Raw genomic sequence first — 17789 nt, forward strand, 5'->3', positions numbered from 1 at the left:
TTAAATTATTTGTTCTTAGCTTCATGAAAGGTCTAGAGCCTATCTTGACCGCAAAGACAGCTCACATAAACACGCGTCTTTTTCTTATTCGTTTGTTTTCAGAATATCCGTCACCAGCAATCTACCAGCCCAGCCTTGAGTCGGCAAGACCACCTATAAATAGCCTATCATTCACGCCTTTCTTCCTCACTCAGAATCTGAATTTCTCATAATATAATTTCTTCTTTTCCTTTTCATATCAATCGATCGTTCTCAATTCTCTCTCAAGGTATTCATCGTTCTTTCTCCTTTCCGCTCTAGGGTTTATATATCATTCGAATTTGCCTTTCGTTGTTAATATTCCTTTTCGCTCTAGGGTTTATATCATTAGAATTTACCTGTTGGTTTTAATATTCCTTTCCTTGTTGAATTCAGATGCAGATCTTTGTGAAAACCCTCACAGGAAAGACGATTACCCTCGAGGTCGAATCATCTGATACCATCGACAACGTAAAGGCTAAGATCCAGGACAAGGAGGGAATTCCTCCGGATCAACAACGCTTGATCTTCGCCGGCAAGCAACTGGAGGACGGCCGTACCCTAGCCGATTACAACATCCAGAAGGAATCCACCCTCCATCTTGTTCTACGTCTGCGTGGTGGCATGCAGATCTTCGTCAAGACATTGACGGGGAAGACCATTACCCTCGAGGTTGAATCCTCCGACACCATCGACAACGTGAAGGCCAAGATCCAGGACAAAGAAGGAATCCCTCCGGATCAGCAAAGGCTCATCTTTGCCGGAAAGCAGCTTGAGGACGGCAGGACCCTCGCCGATTACAACATCCAGAAGGAATCCACCCTCCATCTCGTATTACGTCTGCGTGGTGGTATGCAGATCTTTGTTAAGACATTGACTGGAAAGACCATTACCCTCGAGGTTGAATCCTCCGACACCATCGATAACGTCAAGGCCAAGATCCAGGACAAGGAAGGCATCCCTCCGGATCAGCAGAGACTCATCTTCGCCGGCAAGCAGCTGGAAGACGGCAGGACCCTGGCCGATTACAACATCCAGAAGGAATCCACTCTCCACCTAGTCCTACGTCTGCGCGGTGGTATGCAGATCTTCGTCAAGACATTGACTGGAAAGACCATTACCCTCGAGGTCGAATCCTCCGACACCATCGACAACGTCAAGGCCAAGATCCAGGACAAGGAAGGCATCCCTCCGGATCAGCAAAGGCTCATCTTCGCTGGTAAGCAGCTGGAGGACGGCAGGACCCTGGCCGATTATAACATTCAGAAGGAATCCACTCTCCATCTAGTCCTACGTCTGCGTGGTGGTATGCAGATCTTCGTCAAGACATTGACGGGGAAGACCATCACCCTCGAAGTTGAGTCCTCCGACACCATCGACAACGTCAAGGCCAAGATCCAGGACAAAGAAGGGATCCCTCCGGATCAGCAGAGACTCATCTTCGCCGGCAAGCAGCTGGAGGACGGCAGGACCCTGGCTGATTACAACATCCAGAAAGAATCCACCCTTCACCTGGTACTACGTCTTCGAGGTGGGATGCAGATCTTCGTCAAGACCCTTACAGGGAAGACTATCACCCTCGAGGTTGAGTCATCTGATACTATCGATAATGTCAAGGCAAAGATCCAGGATAAGGAGGGTATTCCTCCAGATCAGCAGAGGCTGATCTTTGCCGGGAAGCAGCTTGAGGATGGTAGGACACTTGCAGATTACAATATCCAAAAGGAATCCACCCTTCACTTGGTCCTTCGTCTTCGTGGTGGTATGCAAATTTTTGTGAAGACTCTCACAGGGAAGACGATAACTTTGGAGGTGGAAAGTTCTGATACCATTGATAATGTGAAGGCAAAGATTCAGGATAAGGAGGGAATTCCCCCAGACCAGCAGAGGTTGATCTTTGCCGGGAAGCAGTTGGAGGATGGCCGGACTCTTGCTGATTACAACATCCAGAAGGAATCAACCCTTCACCTTGTCCTGCGTCTTCGTGGTGGATTCTGAGAATTGTCATCTCTGTCTGGTTGGTTGTTTGGTGTTTTAAGATTGTGTTTTCTGTGTTGGTGTTGCGTTTAATAAGTTTCTTTGTTATGTGGTATTATGTTGTAAGACTTTAAAGGAAGGGGGGTTTCCCTTACAAATTTCGTAATGTTTCTATTTGGTGTGTACTGAAAATGTGCGTCTTGTTGATTTATGCTGATGAAATGTATAATAGGGTCAAGCTGTTTGTTCATTAAGATCCTGTTTGACTCCACTTGCATCTTAGGACATCCATCCTAATCTGGCGTTCATTATGTAGGTCATACTATTGCCTTCTAGCATAGATACATTTACTTGCTTAGCTACTATGAGGGAGCACAAATGATTGGGAACTTGACTAGTGGTGGTGTTAGGAAGGTTTCAATTGCAATACACATGACAAGATCTGTTAGCATTTTAAGAGAATTCTTGTGATTGCAGTTCCTATTTCTATCTTCAGTTAAGTTGAATTCTTTTAAACTTGTACCCTCAACCTTTTCTTCTATTTATTAATCCTGCTCTTAAGAAAATGGATTTGGATGGGGATCACTAGCTTTTCATTATTATGAATTGAAGAAATTAGTGTTTACTCTTTTTGAATTACTTGCCAATGACTGTCATGGATGAGCAACATGCATGTAATTGAAAGGTGGGGACTCTGCTTTTCTAGATTGATTTGAATGGTGGAGACTCTTTCCCATGCACATGAATTCTTTGAATATTAGGTTCAAAACCACTCCACATCGTGACCTTACCGCTGTTGAAGGTGAAGGTGTAGTAGAGAGCGGTCACACTAGCTGGAGTCTGTTTCAGACAAATAATATATTAGTTGCAAGGAGAACTAATGATATTGTAAAAAAAGCAAACAAAAATAAAAAATAAACAACTATATCAAAACTAGACTATAATGGTGCAATGTGAACTTACAAAGGGTAAATGTGAGCAAAGCTTGATTATAATGGTGTGGTGTGAGCTACATAGGGCAAATGTGAGCAAAGCTTGACTATAATGGTGTGGTGTGAACTTCAAAGGGCAAATGTGAGCAAAGATTGACTATAATGGTGTGGTGAAACACAAAGGAAATGTGCGCTGGACCTGAGCTTTGTGTGTGATGATACTACCAGGTTAGGGTTCGATAGATTATTGATTTATATTGTTTTATAAATTTATGGCAGCGGAAGCAGGGTTTTCAAGAAGAAGAATTTGTCAATTGACTAACAACCAAGAATTCAAGGAAGAATGGGATAAAAGTACGTATCAATCTTAAGTTTTTTTTTTTATGTCCATTGATAAAATGGTTTGGGGATTTTTATCTTACCCAAACTTTAACGGTTACATAACTTTCATAACTATTCACTACCCCACTACACATAACTGTCCATACAACATTACTAAGTCTATCATAAACACATATACATAACTGCTTATACAACTATATTGAGATTGCTGAAATTATCCGCGGTAATTTTAGTTACTGTAACATTATCCCCTTAAAACGTTTGTTGTCCACGACGAATAGTTTTTACTTTGGTTTGTCTCAATGTTGGGAACATTTCAGAGAATTGAATATTCATGGTTACAAAGTTTTCCCATATTTTATCTTCAGGACTTGATCCTTCCCATTCAACCAAAACTTGTTTTTTTGTTTTGAAATATGACCTCTCGTTCCCTAATATGTAGTCTTTCCTGTCAGCTTTCTTGGCTTGGGGATTTCCGCAATGGCTGTAGGGGTGCTTGTAAATTCTTTAACTGATATACGTGGAAGACATTGTGTATTTTTGCATCAGTTCCTAACTCCAATTTGTAGGCCACATTCCCGATCATTTCCAACACTTTGAATGGTTCAAAAAATTTAGGAGACAACTTGTGGAAGGATTTTCGAACAAACAACTATCTGTAGGGCTGCAGTTTTACCAGGACCCAAGCTCCATCTGTTCTTTTTTTTCTTGCACTTGTTTTATTCATTCTATGCTCTTTGTAGGTGAAATTTCAGTAATTAGAGAGTTGTTTCTCGTGCAGAAAGAGTTAGGTCCACTTCTTCAACTCTTAAATCTCCAACGACATATGAGGTGTGAATTGGTGGAGGATACCAATAGACAACTTCAAAGGGTGAAGTTTGGATGGCTGAATGGAAGTTAGTTTTATACCACCACTCAACCAATGGCAACCAGCGAACCCATCCTTTGGGGTCTGTCCAGCCATACAACGTAGGTAAGTGCCTAAACATTTGTTTACGATATCAATTTTGGTCGTCTGTTTGAGGATGATATGTTGTGGTCAGAGATTGCTGCACCCGCTGTATCTTCAGAAATTCTCACCAAAAGGTGTTGAGCAAAACCTTACTCATGAAGTTTGGAGACGTTGCTGACAAAAGCTTCAGCGACTGTTTTGACTGAAAATGGGTGTCATATAGGGATGGCAATGGGGCGGTTCGAGGCGGGGAATGCAATTACCATCCCCGCCCCGTTCGGTTTTTTTCGGTTTCAAGGAATCCCGCGGGCACCGTTAATAATTTTTATTTAAAAAAAATAAATAAATATTATACAATAAAATTATATAAACCAATTTTTTAATATAATATATATTGTAATATATTAAAAAAGTATATTATTAAAAATAAATAATTTTAATACTCTTATAAAATATAGTAAATAAATATATTGATGATTTGATATATTTAATTATGTTTATGGTATTCGGGGCAGAATCAGGATGGAAACGGAGTGAAATTGGGGCGGGTCGGGGTGGGGGACACAAATACCATCCCCGCCCCATCCTCGTTCGGTTTCGGGAAAAAATTGTCCCAAACGGGGCAATTCGGTTCAGTTTTCACGAGCCAGTTTCAAATTGCCATATTTTTGTCGTAGGCTAATGAAATGTGTCATCTTGGATAGTCTATCCACCACTACAAAAATGACAATTTTTCCATGTGTTTTTTTGGGAGACTTTCTATAAAATCCACAGAAATGGATTCCCAATATCGATTATGGATTGTTAATGGTTGTAATATGCCTTTTATATGCCATGTTGTCTGACTTATTCTTTTAACATGTCTCACCAAAAGTATACTAGCTGCAATTTCTTTTGTGAGACTAGTGAGCCTGAATGCCCCTCTTCTACTCTAGAATGTATTGCAACTATCAGTGTGGTCTTAATTCTGCATTTTTTTCAACTACTAATTTCCCTCTTCTTCTCAACGTGCCATCGATATAAGTGAAATTTGGGTGAGAATTAGATTCTGAACTTATTTTTAACAAGCCCGACCAGATTTAGATCTGTTATATAAGTCTCTTGTATTTGTTTTTTTTGCACAACTATATGATATACCAACATTTTTACCCATTGGACCCTTTTATCTCGAATGGACAATGCATCTGTCACTAGGTTCTCTTTTTCCTTTTTATACTACACTGTGAAATCATAACCTACCAATTTGTAAAGCCACTTTTCTTGTACAGAAGTCTGCACTCTTTATTCTAGCAGATGCTTAAGAGTTTTATGATCCGATTTTACCACAAATGGTTTTATATATGAGCTAGATTCTCCACTTCTCCACAGCAAACGTCAAAGACATCAATTCTTTTTCATAAGTCGATGATGGCAACTTCCCAGATTCAATAACTTTGCTGATAAATGATATTGGGTGACCTTCCTGCATCAACACCGCACCAATGCCTACTCTGCCTGCGTCCGTCTCTACAACAAATAGAATATGAAAATTGGACAGCGCCAGAACTGGAGGGGATATCATCATCTACATCAGCAACTGAAATGCATCATTTGCATCTTTGTTCCAACCAAAGTGTCCCTTTTTTAGCAAGAAAGTGAAGGGTTGAGAAATGCAACCATATTGCTTGATGGATTTAAAGTAATACCCGGTTAAGTCTAAGAACCCCTTTAGTTATTTTACTGATTGTTGAACGGGCCATACGCTCATTAATTCCAATTTCTCCAGATCCGCATCTATCCCTTTTTCGTCCAAAATGTTCCTCATGTATCTAATTTGACTACAGTCAAAACTGAACTTTCTTTTATTTAAAAACTAATTGATGTTGTTATAAGTTGAGTAATATTTGCATCATATGGAATATGTGCTCCTTTTTATTTGGACTGTAAACCCTAACCAGAAAATCATCAAAGAAAATCAGCACAAATTTCCTTATAAATGGCTTCAACACGTCATTCATCAAATTTATTAAATTTGGAAGGTGCATTTGTCAAGCCCTAGATTTCAAATTCAATTTGGAAAAAAAAAACCTTGGATCCATGTAGCTCCTCCATCAATTCTTCTATCGCCGGAATTGAAAACTTGTCTATAATGGTAGTTGAGTTCAGCCTCCTATAATCGATATACATCCTCTAAGATAAGTATTTTTTTCTAATCAACACCATGGGAGCAGCAAATGAACTGTGACTTTTTTTAATTATTCCCCTATCCAACATATCATTGATTAAGTGCTCAATTTCTGACTTCTGTAGGGCCGAGTAGTGGTAAGGGTGTAAGCACCCAACTTCAGTGTCTTTCTTTAGTGAAATCTGATTATCGTGCTCACTTATTGATGGTAAGTCCTCTGGTTTCAGAAACCTCTTCTAAGGCTTTTGTGATAAGTGCAAAAAATTGGACTTCATACTCTGTTTTTGTTTGTACCATGCTGCCCTTCCTTAACAATTTCTCCAACCGGTGACCATGTATAAGGTTAATTTGTGTATGTGATATCCCTTGCAAGGTAATGGTCATAACCTTTCTTTCAAAAAAAAATATAAGGTTTTTGAAATTCCAGGCTGAAGTGTCTAAAGTGATTAGTCACTCTATGCCAACACCATATCATAACATGTCATAGTAAGAATTTTCATATTCGCTTGGTAATCCTTACTTGCATGGACCATTTCAGGTTTTGTAAACGCTAGAACAAAATAAGGTTGAACCGTCTACCACTTTTACCGACATCACTTGGGTTGTCATGGCCTCGTGGCCTATATTCCTCAGAATTATGTTGTTAATGAAGTTGTGAGTGATGCCTGTGTCAATAAGGATCACCACCAGCAGACTCCCAATATTGCCCCGGATCTGGAGAGTTTGGAAATTCTTGGAATTGGTTAAAGCATGCAGGGAAATGAAAGGCTCTTCCATTGGGCTGGGCTACAACAATGAAAGGATCATTAACAACTGATTCTTGAATCGATTCCTGAACATCTGGTAAGGCTTCTTGGTCATTAGTCGAGATCGTGAACAATTTCGCTTTGCACTTGTGGTTTGGTTCCCATTTTTTTTTATCACATTTGTAATAAAGGCATTTCCTCATTTTCTCATCAAATACAACATGATTTAATTGTTTCATCGAGCCCTGATTCACACCGAAAGAAGATGCATGAGAAATGCCCGAAAAGAAAGTCTGGTTGGTACTTGGCCCGACTATTTGGGAAGTAAAGGGGTGGTTTTACTATACAAGTGTCATCTGCTCCACATGTATCTGTATATTGATTCTTGGGCTTTGTCCATCGACATTGCCTCGTTCAAAGTTTTGGGATTTCTGAGTTTGACAGCATTTGCAATCTCCTCGTTCAGACCAACATTCTATCATGTACTCCCTCCGAAAAGGTTAAGCAATTTCTGAGAAATATTTATGTATTATTGATTGTAATACAAGACTGATTCTTCATCCTATTGCAGGTGCATAAGCTGTCTCATGAGGGTGTCATACATAGAAGGATCGAAATGCGCTAAAAGGTCCCTCCGAAACACTTCTCACATCGATTTTCCATTAATTGCGTTGTTGTAAGTAGAAACCATCACATTCTGGCGTTGCCCGTAAAGTGGATGGGAGCAATGTCTGTCTTGGCTTCATCCTCCGTCATATAAACCTGAAAAAAATTGTTCTGCTGCTAGCCCTCCACTTCGGTTCCATCAAATCGAGGGAAGTCAACCTTGGTGAGCTGGGTTGGAAGAATATTCAGATGTTTCTATCGCGTGGAGGGTTCTGACGATGATTACCCTCGTGCCCCTTAGGCGGTTTTCTTGGCCAAAAATACAAACTTGTTCTTCAGTGACCATCATACGAGTTTCAATAGTGTCGAACATACAATCCATTTTGGTGTTCACATCGAGAAAGGAGGCAGGTTTTGATGGAAGCACGAAGGGCATCTATCTCTGACTATTGTTGGGTTTCCACCATGATAGGATTGTCTGGTTTTGATACCAAGATGTTATAGGTTAGGGTTTGATAGAATACTGATTTATATGGTTTTAGGGCAATAAAAACATGGTTTTCAAAAGAATAAAAAATTTGTCAATTGATTAACAACCAAGAATTCAAGGAAGAAGGGGGTAAATGTACATATCAACTTTAAGTGTTTTCATGTTTATTTATTTTTTAAAATAAATGAGAGCTAGCATGACACCCTCATAGTAATGAGCCCGCTTAAACTCAAAGCGCTTCCAGGTGGAATCGAATCCGTGACATTTTGGTCTCTTAAAAAAGTTTTTCAATGTTCATTGATAATGAGGTTTGAGGATTTTATCTTACCCAAACTCTAACGGTTACATAACTTTCATAATTATTCACTACCCCACTATACATAACTGCCCATACAACATTATAAGCTTATCATAAACAAAACACATACCTACTCTGAAATTACTAGCAGTAATTTTAGCTATTGTAAAAGATACATTGGTTAAGAGGTTTTGACCTCAACTATTTTTAGTGTTTTTTGGGGATTTTCTTTTGACTAATGACATGAGTACATGACTTATATTTTCATGATTTTGGATATTTCAATAAAAAGAACATTGGCTTCTAAAAAACAATATCTTTTCATGATTTTGGATATTTCAATAAAAAGAACATCGGCTTCTAAAAAACAATATCTATCTACTACAGTAATTATCCAAGTTTTATGATAGAGCATTTGGTTGAGGCAGGGTCAATATACATTGGAAAAAAAATAGAGGTTTTATATCAAGAAGGGTGAGGACATTCTACAAATTGAGAATATTGGTTGTTCCTATATTTTGATTCTTCAAACCTGGGCAACTAGTTATATTGGCTCTTTAACACAATAGGCTTACAAATTCAGAACATAAATAATTATAAATGTGTGATCAATTGATATCAAGCTATTCTAGTATTTTATTTCTAAGTGATTAAAATGCAATTATGTTAATTGTAATTACATGATGACTTGTGTGAACTCTGCTCAATCAATTACTATTAAAATATGAAAAAGGAAGCTGTTATATTTATTGCATGAACCGGAATTAACTCTGATCAATCAGCTTCTTAAATATTAAATTTAGTCTTTGTTCATCCGGTAATATAAGGATCAAATAATATCTAATGGAAATCTCTTAACATATAGACAGTTTGGCCGAGTGGTCTAAGGCGCCAGATTTAGGCTCTGGTCCGAAAGGGCGTGGGTTCAAATCCCACAGTTGTCAATATTTTTATTTTTTATTTTTCATCATTTTTTCAAACATACTTCATTTATTTTTTCTATTTTTTGTTTAACATGAAAGAAATTAGAAAAACTAAACTAAGGCCAATCTCAGATTTCACAAACAAGGTTAACAAGTTGTTGGAATTTGTCTTTAAAAATTATAAAAATTTGCTTAGAAAAGGACTTTTGGTATGTTGACTTATGAGAATAAAATACTAATTGGGTTTTTCAGTATTCGTTTTATGACTTACTTAAAACCTAATACTAAATTAGTCACAAAAATCAGCTGTCTCCTAACTAACAGCTTAGTTAGCTTATATATAAATATATTGAAAATTAAGTCTAATAGACCGTTCAAAACTATATATGTTGGGAATGTGTGACCCAATCCATTGATGCCAGTTTATTCTTAATATCATTTACCAATTGGCTGCTATATTCATATTATATAGACTAATTCTCTAAACATAGTGATACAGTTTTCAACCCACGACAACAATTATTAATTCTAAGGGGGTGAAAATGTTTAGTGTTGTTTAAGGTCATATGTTATAATGATTAGGGATGTAACATTTTATTATTAGATCAACCATGACAAGAATAATAGCTCACTTGTTTGTTAGTCTTTTTTATTTGCATTTTTACTATTTTGTATGGGTTTATTTTATTTTATAACCAGAATTTATCTTTAGAAAGATAATACAATCGAATCGAATCGAATCCCATCTGCAACTTAAACCATTACTAATTTGAATTAAATCTGACACATTATTTTATTACTTTTTTTTTTTAAAATAAAAACTTACATTTCACAGACGGGCCAACAGCTGTATATAGCTACTAATCCATCTCGAAAGGGAAAGAAAAATAAGATTTGTTGAGAATATTCATTTCTATTTATATATATTTTATTGTCTATTCAGCATAAAAAATAAAAAAACTTTATTATTATATTATTTATTTCCTAACGAGGCTAATATCCATTTCTCCTATGTTGCATTCCAACCAGCACTCTCTCTTCAGACGTGCCTTCAACCCTCTCTCTCTTGACAAAAAAAAAAATGGCCGAGGTTGAGCCACTTGGAATTAAAATAAATATATATTTAATTTTTGTTAGATATTCTCCATGTTATATAAATCTGTCTCGTTCCTCGTCATGTGGCTAGCACGAAAAAAACAACAACCTCATGAAGATACGACTTTACAACATATACTATTTTTTTGAATAAAGATCTTTAATATATATTATAACTTTTTTAATTTTTATAATAAATGAATATATTATAATCATGTCACAACTTTTGTATTGATTCCAAAAAAATATCATTTATAAGGATCAAATTTATAATTTTAAGATTTATTAAAGACAAATATAAAAATATATAAATAAATAAAGTTAGACTTTTTATTATTCTTAAGTTATTATTGAAGGATAATAAATACAATTAGTTTTTATTTATTTAGTTAAAAAAATATTTCAAATAATTATTACTATTACTTATATACTTGATTATTATTATGTATATGTTGAATCAAAATATTTATTTAAATTATTATTATTTTATGTTTTTGTATATGATTTTAATTAATTAATTAATTATTTGAAAATTAAATTATAAAGGTGTCAAAATATTAGTTATTGAAAATATAAGGTTGGGATATTTAACAAATTATCAACCCTACCTAATATATAATACTTCAAAATTTGTGAGATATATGAAATGATGTAGATTAAATTTAAATTTATAGAAAAAACATAAATATATATATATGTATATATATATATATATATATATATATATATATATAATAAATTAGAAATGGTATGAGATTAATTACTTCTTCATTGATTCTGATATATTGATCCCACTGACCATATATAATGTATGGAGTTATAATTAATTAGTCTTAATTAGTGATGAAATCTTGAAGATCTTTCATATGTGTGCTGGCTTCCTCTTCATAATTCCTATCCAACCAAAATATTGCGAATTTAGAAAAATATTTGTTTTCACTTTCAATAATTGTTTATAAAATTAATTGGTAATTAGTTCATTAGTGGAAAAAAGAAAGAAAGTATCTCAATTAAAACACAATCCGTTAATTTTAGAATAATTTTTAACACAGTCATATAGTTTATCTTATAATTAATTATAACATTAACATAATATTTAATATTACTGTAACTAGATTACAGCTGAAAAAGAAATATATGTGGAATTATATATATAAAAAAAAGATATTTAAATAATCCCTTCATGTCCTCTACTCTTCTTCTTCAAAACCCACCCAACATTCTTTTGTCAGAGCTGTCCTTCAGTTTCTTTGTCTCCTCCATTATTAATCACTCCCAAATCTCTAATCTGATTTGATCTGATCTTATCATATCAGAGACTAGTTAAATACCCCATTTTCTTTCTTTCTCTTGTTTGGTGTATTGAAGAAGATTAGCTTAGTTAATTCTGGGCATAAATTTGTCATGAGGAAGAAGATAGACATGGATTAGTGTCGTAATGCAGGGATTAGTTGCAGAAGAAGAAGTAGGAACAATTATTGCTTTTCTTGGTCTTTAGAATCAAAGGTAGTATCTTTTTCTAGCTAGGCCAATGTTTGTTTTTTATTCCATGATTGGATGAATCATTCATGAATATATACCAAGCTCCTTCTGTGGGCAGGTTACAGTTGCAAGAAGCATCATTTCTCCTGCAATTTTACAACTTTTTGTGGCTATTATTCATGGACATTGTTTATGTTATTGGGTTTGATTCTTAACTTTTGATGAGAAAAAGGGTTAACATATGTTCTGTTTTTGACAGGTAGGCGGAAAAACATCCTTTTGTGAAGGAATTAGGGACTGATTGCTCTTTTGTCCTGAGGATTGGAGCTTTCAGTCCGTATCATATCAATGTCAACCAAAATCAAAGGGATCCGTAAAGGGTTTAAATATATATCACAAATCTTTGGTAATTCCTGCATGCAAATTGCAAACCCTCTTTTCTTTTTCTTTTCTCCCTTTTATCATAAGTCACAATAATGATCAAGAATTCTTCTTGCAGTTGTGAAGGATCGTGAGTTAGATATTGGGTATCCAACAGACGTGAAACATGTGTCACATATTGGCTGGGATGGATCCACTGGTAATGCTCCCGGTTGGGTATGTTCTAATTCTTTCTCATTTGTGTAAATTCAACTTCAATTATTGTCCTTTAATTTGTTGATGATATGATGATGATGATATAGATGAACGAATTCAAGACATCGTCTGATTTCTCGACAACTTCCATAGGCAACATTCACGAGCTAAGAGGCGGTTCCAGTTCCATAATCTCGTCAACATGGGCGTCTCAAGGTTTGAAAAAAACAAATAATTCTAGTTTGATTGATGACTTGATTTAAGGAACATATTTGATTTTGAATCCACATTTGTTTCCTTTCTCTATTCTGGTGGGATATATAGATTTTGAATCCATGGACAGCCAACCAGTGGCTGATATATTCAAAGACACGCCACCAATGGATATGCCAGATATTCCTAAGAAGCAAAAACGGAAGAAATCAAAGTCAAGTTCCTCATCGTCGACGTCTACATCCGCATCTTCGTCAAGATCGTCTCGAGCAACTGCAAAATTGAAGGCTAAATTCGTCGATGAAACTGGCAGACAAGAAAACAGAGAAGTTGTGTTATAAAAGAAGATACCATGCATCCCTTTTAACTAAACCTTAATATTTTGACCAACAGATGAAGTGTTTGCAAGAACAAGGATCGAGGAAAATTGTCAATGTTTTATATATTGCTGTAAATGCTCTAATAGTGTTTGCTTGTTTTGTGTGATTACATTCATCAGAAAAGAAGATTTTTAATTGAGATCTAATTGGTTGAAAATGGAAAATTTTAGGAACTGTTTTATTCTTTTTGTTTATTATATTTTGGGAAATTTCCATGAAAAGTAATACAGATTAACTTATAAATTCAATTATTATTATTATCATATAGTTAGTGAATATACTTTTTTTTCCTATACTTTTTTTTCCTAGAATAGAATAGAGAAAGTATGACCGTTGGTAGTTAGTTATATAGGCGTTCCTTCTCTCCCGCCAATTATTTCGGTTGCACAGAGAGCCAGAGCTTTGATCATCATTTGTCTCCACTAAAATTGAAAATAAACATTTAAGCCTTCCTCCATCAAAATTTCAGCACTTTCTGCAAAATCAATCTCAAAACATTGACAATTCGATCAAAAGAAAGCAATCGCAATCGAAATCGAATCGAAAGCTTAAGATTTTCTCTTTTCCCCCATGTCTTCTTCTCCTTGATGTCGAAATTCGGGACTGAAAATCCACCAAAGAATTCCTGGGGAACATGAATCTATGGAAAGTAGTAATAAGTTTAACTATTCTGTTATCGACGGCCAGCACAGGCCAAACCCAAGACGACACGACCGGCGATTCAACCGCCCCTCCCCCGGCTGCAAACGACTGCAACGGTTTTTTCCTTTCTTACACGTTCATTTCGCGGGAGAAAGAGTATCCCCACCTGAAGAACGCGTCTGCACAGCCATGGGCGTTTAAATCGGTGGCGTCAATTTTGAACACGGGCAAGCTCGAGCTCAAGGCATGGAAGATGTTCATTGGGTTCCATCAACAGGAAATACTTGTCTCTGCAGGTGGTGGAGTCCTGTTAGACGGGAATGATTTTCCAGCCTCTGTTGGGGTTAACGGGACTTACATTGGCGGTTATCCTCAAACCGATTTGAAAACTGCAATCGATACTGCAAACGACTTGACCCAAATCCAAGCTAGAGTAGAGTTCAAGGGAACTCAGTTCGGACTCCGAGCACCCGGAGTCCCCATGCCCAAGACAATCAAGCTCGAAAACGATGGTTACAAATGCCCCGCCCCAACTCGCCATGGTAAGAATGTATAAGAATCATCAATTCTTTAGAATTAGGACCATCATTAATCTTGATATTTATTGCAGCAAGTTCAATGTATGCATGCTGCGTGAGGAATCCAAAGCTGAAAGGAAAGAATGTGACGACGAAATATACACCACGACAAAAAGCAGATCTTACAATGTCGTACGACATTCTTACTGCCTACGGCAACAATTACCTGGCCCAGGTGGAATTGCAGAACAATAACCCTTTGGGGAAGCTAGATCATTGGAACTTGACATGGGAATGGCAAAGAGGAGAATTCATTTCTTCAATGAGAGGAGCTTATACCCATTTGAAAGATGGTTCGGGTTGCATTTTTGGTGCTGCAGGACAACAATACCAAGATTTTGATTTCTCCCAGGTTCAAAACTGCGAAAAGAAACCAACCATAACCGATATGCCTCCAGACAAAGCCAACGACGATAAGCTGGGAAAGCTTCCTTATTGTTGCAGAAACGGTAGCCTCTTGCCCACAACCATGAGTAAAGACAAATCCAAAGCCGTTTTTCAGCTTCAAGTTTATAAAATCTCTCCAGATACTAGCAGAATCGACCTTTATCCCCCCGCAAATTGGAAAATCGTTGGAACTCTTAACCCCAGTTACAAATGTTCCCAACCCATAAGAGTTGATCCCCAAGAATACCCCGACAAGACAGGGCTTCAAGAAATCACCAGGGCGATCGCAAGTTGGCAGGTCGCGTGTAATATAACGCGACCCAAGCTCAGAAACAACCGATGCTGCGTTTCCTTTTCGTCTTACTACAACGACTCTGCCATTCCTTGCAGCACTTGCGCTTGCGGGTGCGAAAACGCTAAAAAATGCAACCAACATGCAAAGGCAATGCTTCTTCCCACGGAAGCCCTCTTGGTTCCTTTCTCGAATCGATCGGTTAAAGCGAAGGCTTGGGCCAAAATCAACCATTTTCGAGTCCCGAAACCTCTTCCCTGTGGAGACAATTGTGGGGTTAGCATAAATTGGCACCTCAATTCTAACCATAAGAGCGGTTGGACAGGCAGGATTACGTTATTCAATTGGGAAGATATAAATTTCGAGGACTGGTTCGTGGCCCTTCAGTTTAAGAAAAGCGGAAAAGGCTTCCAGAAGGCTTACTCGTTTAATGGGACAATGCTAAAGAATCCAAACAACACCATTTTCATGCAAGGCGTGCCTGGGATGACTTATCTAATGGCGGAGACTAATGGTTCGAAGCCTGGCGATCCCCGAATTCCGGGAAAGCAACAATCTGTCTTATCGTTTGAGAAGAGGTTCACATGGGGATTAAAAGTGTCGAAAGGCGACGGGTTTCCTTCGAGAGTGTATTTTAACGGGGAAGAGTGTCAACTGCCTAAGGACATTCCGACTGCAAATGGGCGTCGAAGAAGAGTAAACATAGTGATGATAGTGGTTTTGGTTGTTACGGATTTTTTGCTATTGAGAAACCAAGTATAGTGAATTTATATATAATTAAACTTAGATTTGGTAGGCCTTTTTTAGTAGAGAGGAGAGAACCATCAATTTTGTTTGATTTTCTCCTATTAGGCGACGTATAGAAGAAGAAGAACATCAGCTTGGTACAACGAGATAAGTACCGAGACCCACCCCCAACCCAAGTTAGTTACAATGAAATTTCATTTTCTTTGTATTGTGAATTTTTTTGAGAAAATTGTTTTTTAAACAGGTATTTTCTTATCAATCAAAACTCTAGTTTGATTTTTTTTTTAAAAAGAAACATAGATAGACAATATCTTCTAATAATAGTACTCTAATTGTTATTGAGTTCTTGAGTTTTCTATTCAAATGAGAGTGGATGTAACATTTTGTAAACATTGAGAATTTTAAGCTATTTTAGGTTTGGCTCATTTTGGCAAGTTCACATTTGTCGACGAATCATTAGTGGCGCATGATCTAGCCGGTAAAATAAGCATAGTTTCCTTTTGCAATTTTCACTAAGCATCTTAGTATAGTTGTAAATTTGATCAGTAACTTAAATTGATGTCAAAATCATTAATAAATTACAGTTGAAGATGAAAAAATCATTGATAATAAATGTCATTTAAAACATTAAAATTTTGTCAATTTTATAGTTGATAGTTCATAAAAATATTTCTGATTGTTAATGATTATAATAATTAGAGTTTATTTATTTAAAATTATTTATGATTTTAAGATTATAATAATTTTATTTTAAGTATTATTAAAATACAAGTTATAAAAAAAAATATTATAACAGAAAAAATGGTTGCTTTCTTGAACGTTTTGCTTGGCTGTATAAGTTCTGTAATAACATTATCTTCCGGCGCATGATCACAAATTTTCCGCAATATTGTATGCGTCGGAAAACAATCGACGTAATTTGTGGCGAACAACCTTTATCAATAGAAATTATATTTTGTTCAGAAAGGGACCGACTGATTTTTCTTCGCAATGGTGAGATGACCTAATTAAGGAGAAGTTTCTACTTATAAAATTGCTCTCATTTCTTCATAGATTTCCTTCCTTATTAAATAGTAGAGACGTTGATTTTTAAATTTGAATATATTTGAGATTATGACAAAAATAAATTACTAGTCCACTTTGATTATCTTTGCCATGGGAATCTCTATAAATTACTGCTCTCTCTAACCAAAGAGATCAAATATTTGATTTTACTATAAAAAAAAAAATTAAAAATAAAATCAAATATCACAAATTCAGTTTTTCACTAAAAACGTGTTAAAAATAATTGTTAATTTTATTCAAAAATAATAATAATAATAATAATAATAATAATATAAAAAATAATATTTTTTTGCATATCAATATAAATATTTATGCAATTAATTATTCCTCAACTAAATGGATCATTTTTTAAAATAAAATAAATAAAAATTATTCACCCAACTAATTAATAACACATCATTTAGCTTCATTTAGCTGGCGTATATATTAATAAAAGTTTATTTAACCGGGTCTAAGTTTACTAACTGATAAATATTTATAAAATTTAATATTTATTAATTAAATATTCTTTTTTTTCTTTTTTTTATAATTAATTAATTAATTTATCTCTTTTTATCTATTTCTTCTTTTTTTCATTCTTTCATATGTCTAATTTTAAAATTATTTTTGTTTTAAAGACTAATACTTGAATACTAAAATGTATAAAATAGTCCGGTAATATTTACTTCTATTAAAAATTCTAAATTCTAAATCAATTAAACCCAAAGACTATTAATTTATTTTTGTTTATATTTAAAAAATTAAAACCCTCCACAAAAACATTATAATAGAAAAAAATTCAAAAAAAATTATAATAGAAATTTTGTTTAGATTTGTTGATGAATTTTGTTTTACTGTAATGTTTTTGTAAAAAAAAAATTAATATAAAAATATAAAATTAATAG

The 17789-nt window shown here is 35.4% G+C and overlaps 3 protein-coding genes and 1 non-coding gene across 4 annotated transcripts; all 4 read left to right on the plus strand.

Annotated features, from left to right (window-relative positions):
• Positions 1-120: 120 nt before the first annotated feature.
• LOC124916758 (polyubiquitin) lies at positions 121-2264 on the plus strand. Its single transcript, XM_047457520.1, has 2 exons — positions 121-268; positions 415-2264. Exon 2 carries the CDS (start codon positions 415-417, stop codon positions 2014-2016), a length of 1602 nt encoding a protein of 533 aa, XP_047313476.1. The 5' UTR covers positions 121-268; the 3' UTR covers positions 2017-2264.
• Positions 2265-9389: 7125 nt separating this feature from the next.
• On the plus strand, positions 9390-9469 carry TRNAL-UAG. The gene has a single exon. It is a non-coding gene; the product is annotated as a tRNA-Leu (tRNA).
• Positions 9470-12294: 2825 nt separating this feature from the next.
• On the plus strand, positions 12295-13155 carry LOC124916377 (CRIB domain-containing protein RIC10-like). The gene is made up of 4 exons (XM_047457091.1): positions 12295-12431; positions 12525-12622; positions 12709-12817; positions 12926-13155. The coding sequence occupies exons 1-4, from the start codon at positions 12374-12376 to the stop codon at positions 13153-13155; spliced, it is 495 nt and encodes a 164-aa protein (XP_047313047.1). The 5' UTR covers positions 12295-12373.
• A 673-nt stretch (positions 13156-13828) lies between these two features.
• Positions 13829-15855, plus strand: LOC124916378 (COBRA-like protein 10). The gene is made up of 2 exons (XM_047457092.1): positions 13829-14382; positions 14448-15855. Exons 1-2 carry the CDS (start codon positions 13829-13831, stop codon positions 15853-15855), a joined length of 1962 nt encoding a protein of 653 aa, XP_047313048.1.
• The last annotated feature ends 1934 nt before the right edge of the window (positions 15856-17789 follow it).

The sequence above is a fragment of the Impatiens glandulifera genome, chromosome 9, assembly GCF_907164915.1.
Source record: "Impatiens glandulifera chromosome 9, dImpGla2.1, whole genome shotgun sequence".
In the NCBI taxonomy this organism is placed as follows: Eukaryota; Viridiplantae; Streptophyta; class Magnoliopsida; order Ericales; family Balsaminaceae; genus Impatiens; species Impatiens glandulifera.

What these genes read in the sequence shown, in the direction of transcription:
- LOC124916378 (XM_047457092.1), top strand. Translation starts at nt 13,829, where the DNA reads ATGAATCTATGGAAAGTAGTAATAAGTTTAACTATTCTGTTATCGACG. An exon ending in GCCCCAACTCGCCATGGTAA is followed by an intron (nt 14,383 to 14,447) that starts GAATGTATAAGA and finishes ATTTATTGCAGC; the next exon opens with AAGTTCAATGTATGCATGCT.
- LOC124916377 (XM_047457091.1), top strand. Translation starts at nt 12,374, where the DNA reads ATGTCAACCAAAATCAAAGGGATCCGTAAAGGGTTTAAATATATATCA. An exon ending in ATATATATCACAAATCTTTG is followed by an intron (nt 12,432 to 12,524) that starts GTAATTCCTGCA and finishes TTCTTCTTGCAG; the next exon opens with TTGTGAAGGATCGTGAGTTA. An exon ending in GTCAACATGGGCGTCTCAAG is followed by an intron (nt 12,818 to 12,925) that starts GTTTGAAAAAAA and finishes TGGGATATATAG; the next exon opens with ATTTTGAATCCATGGACAGC.
- LOC124916758 (XM_047457520.1), top strand. Translation starts at nt 415, where the DNA reads ATGCAGATCTTTGTGAAAACCCTCACAGGAAAGACGATTACCCTCGAG.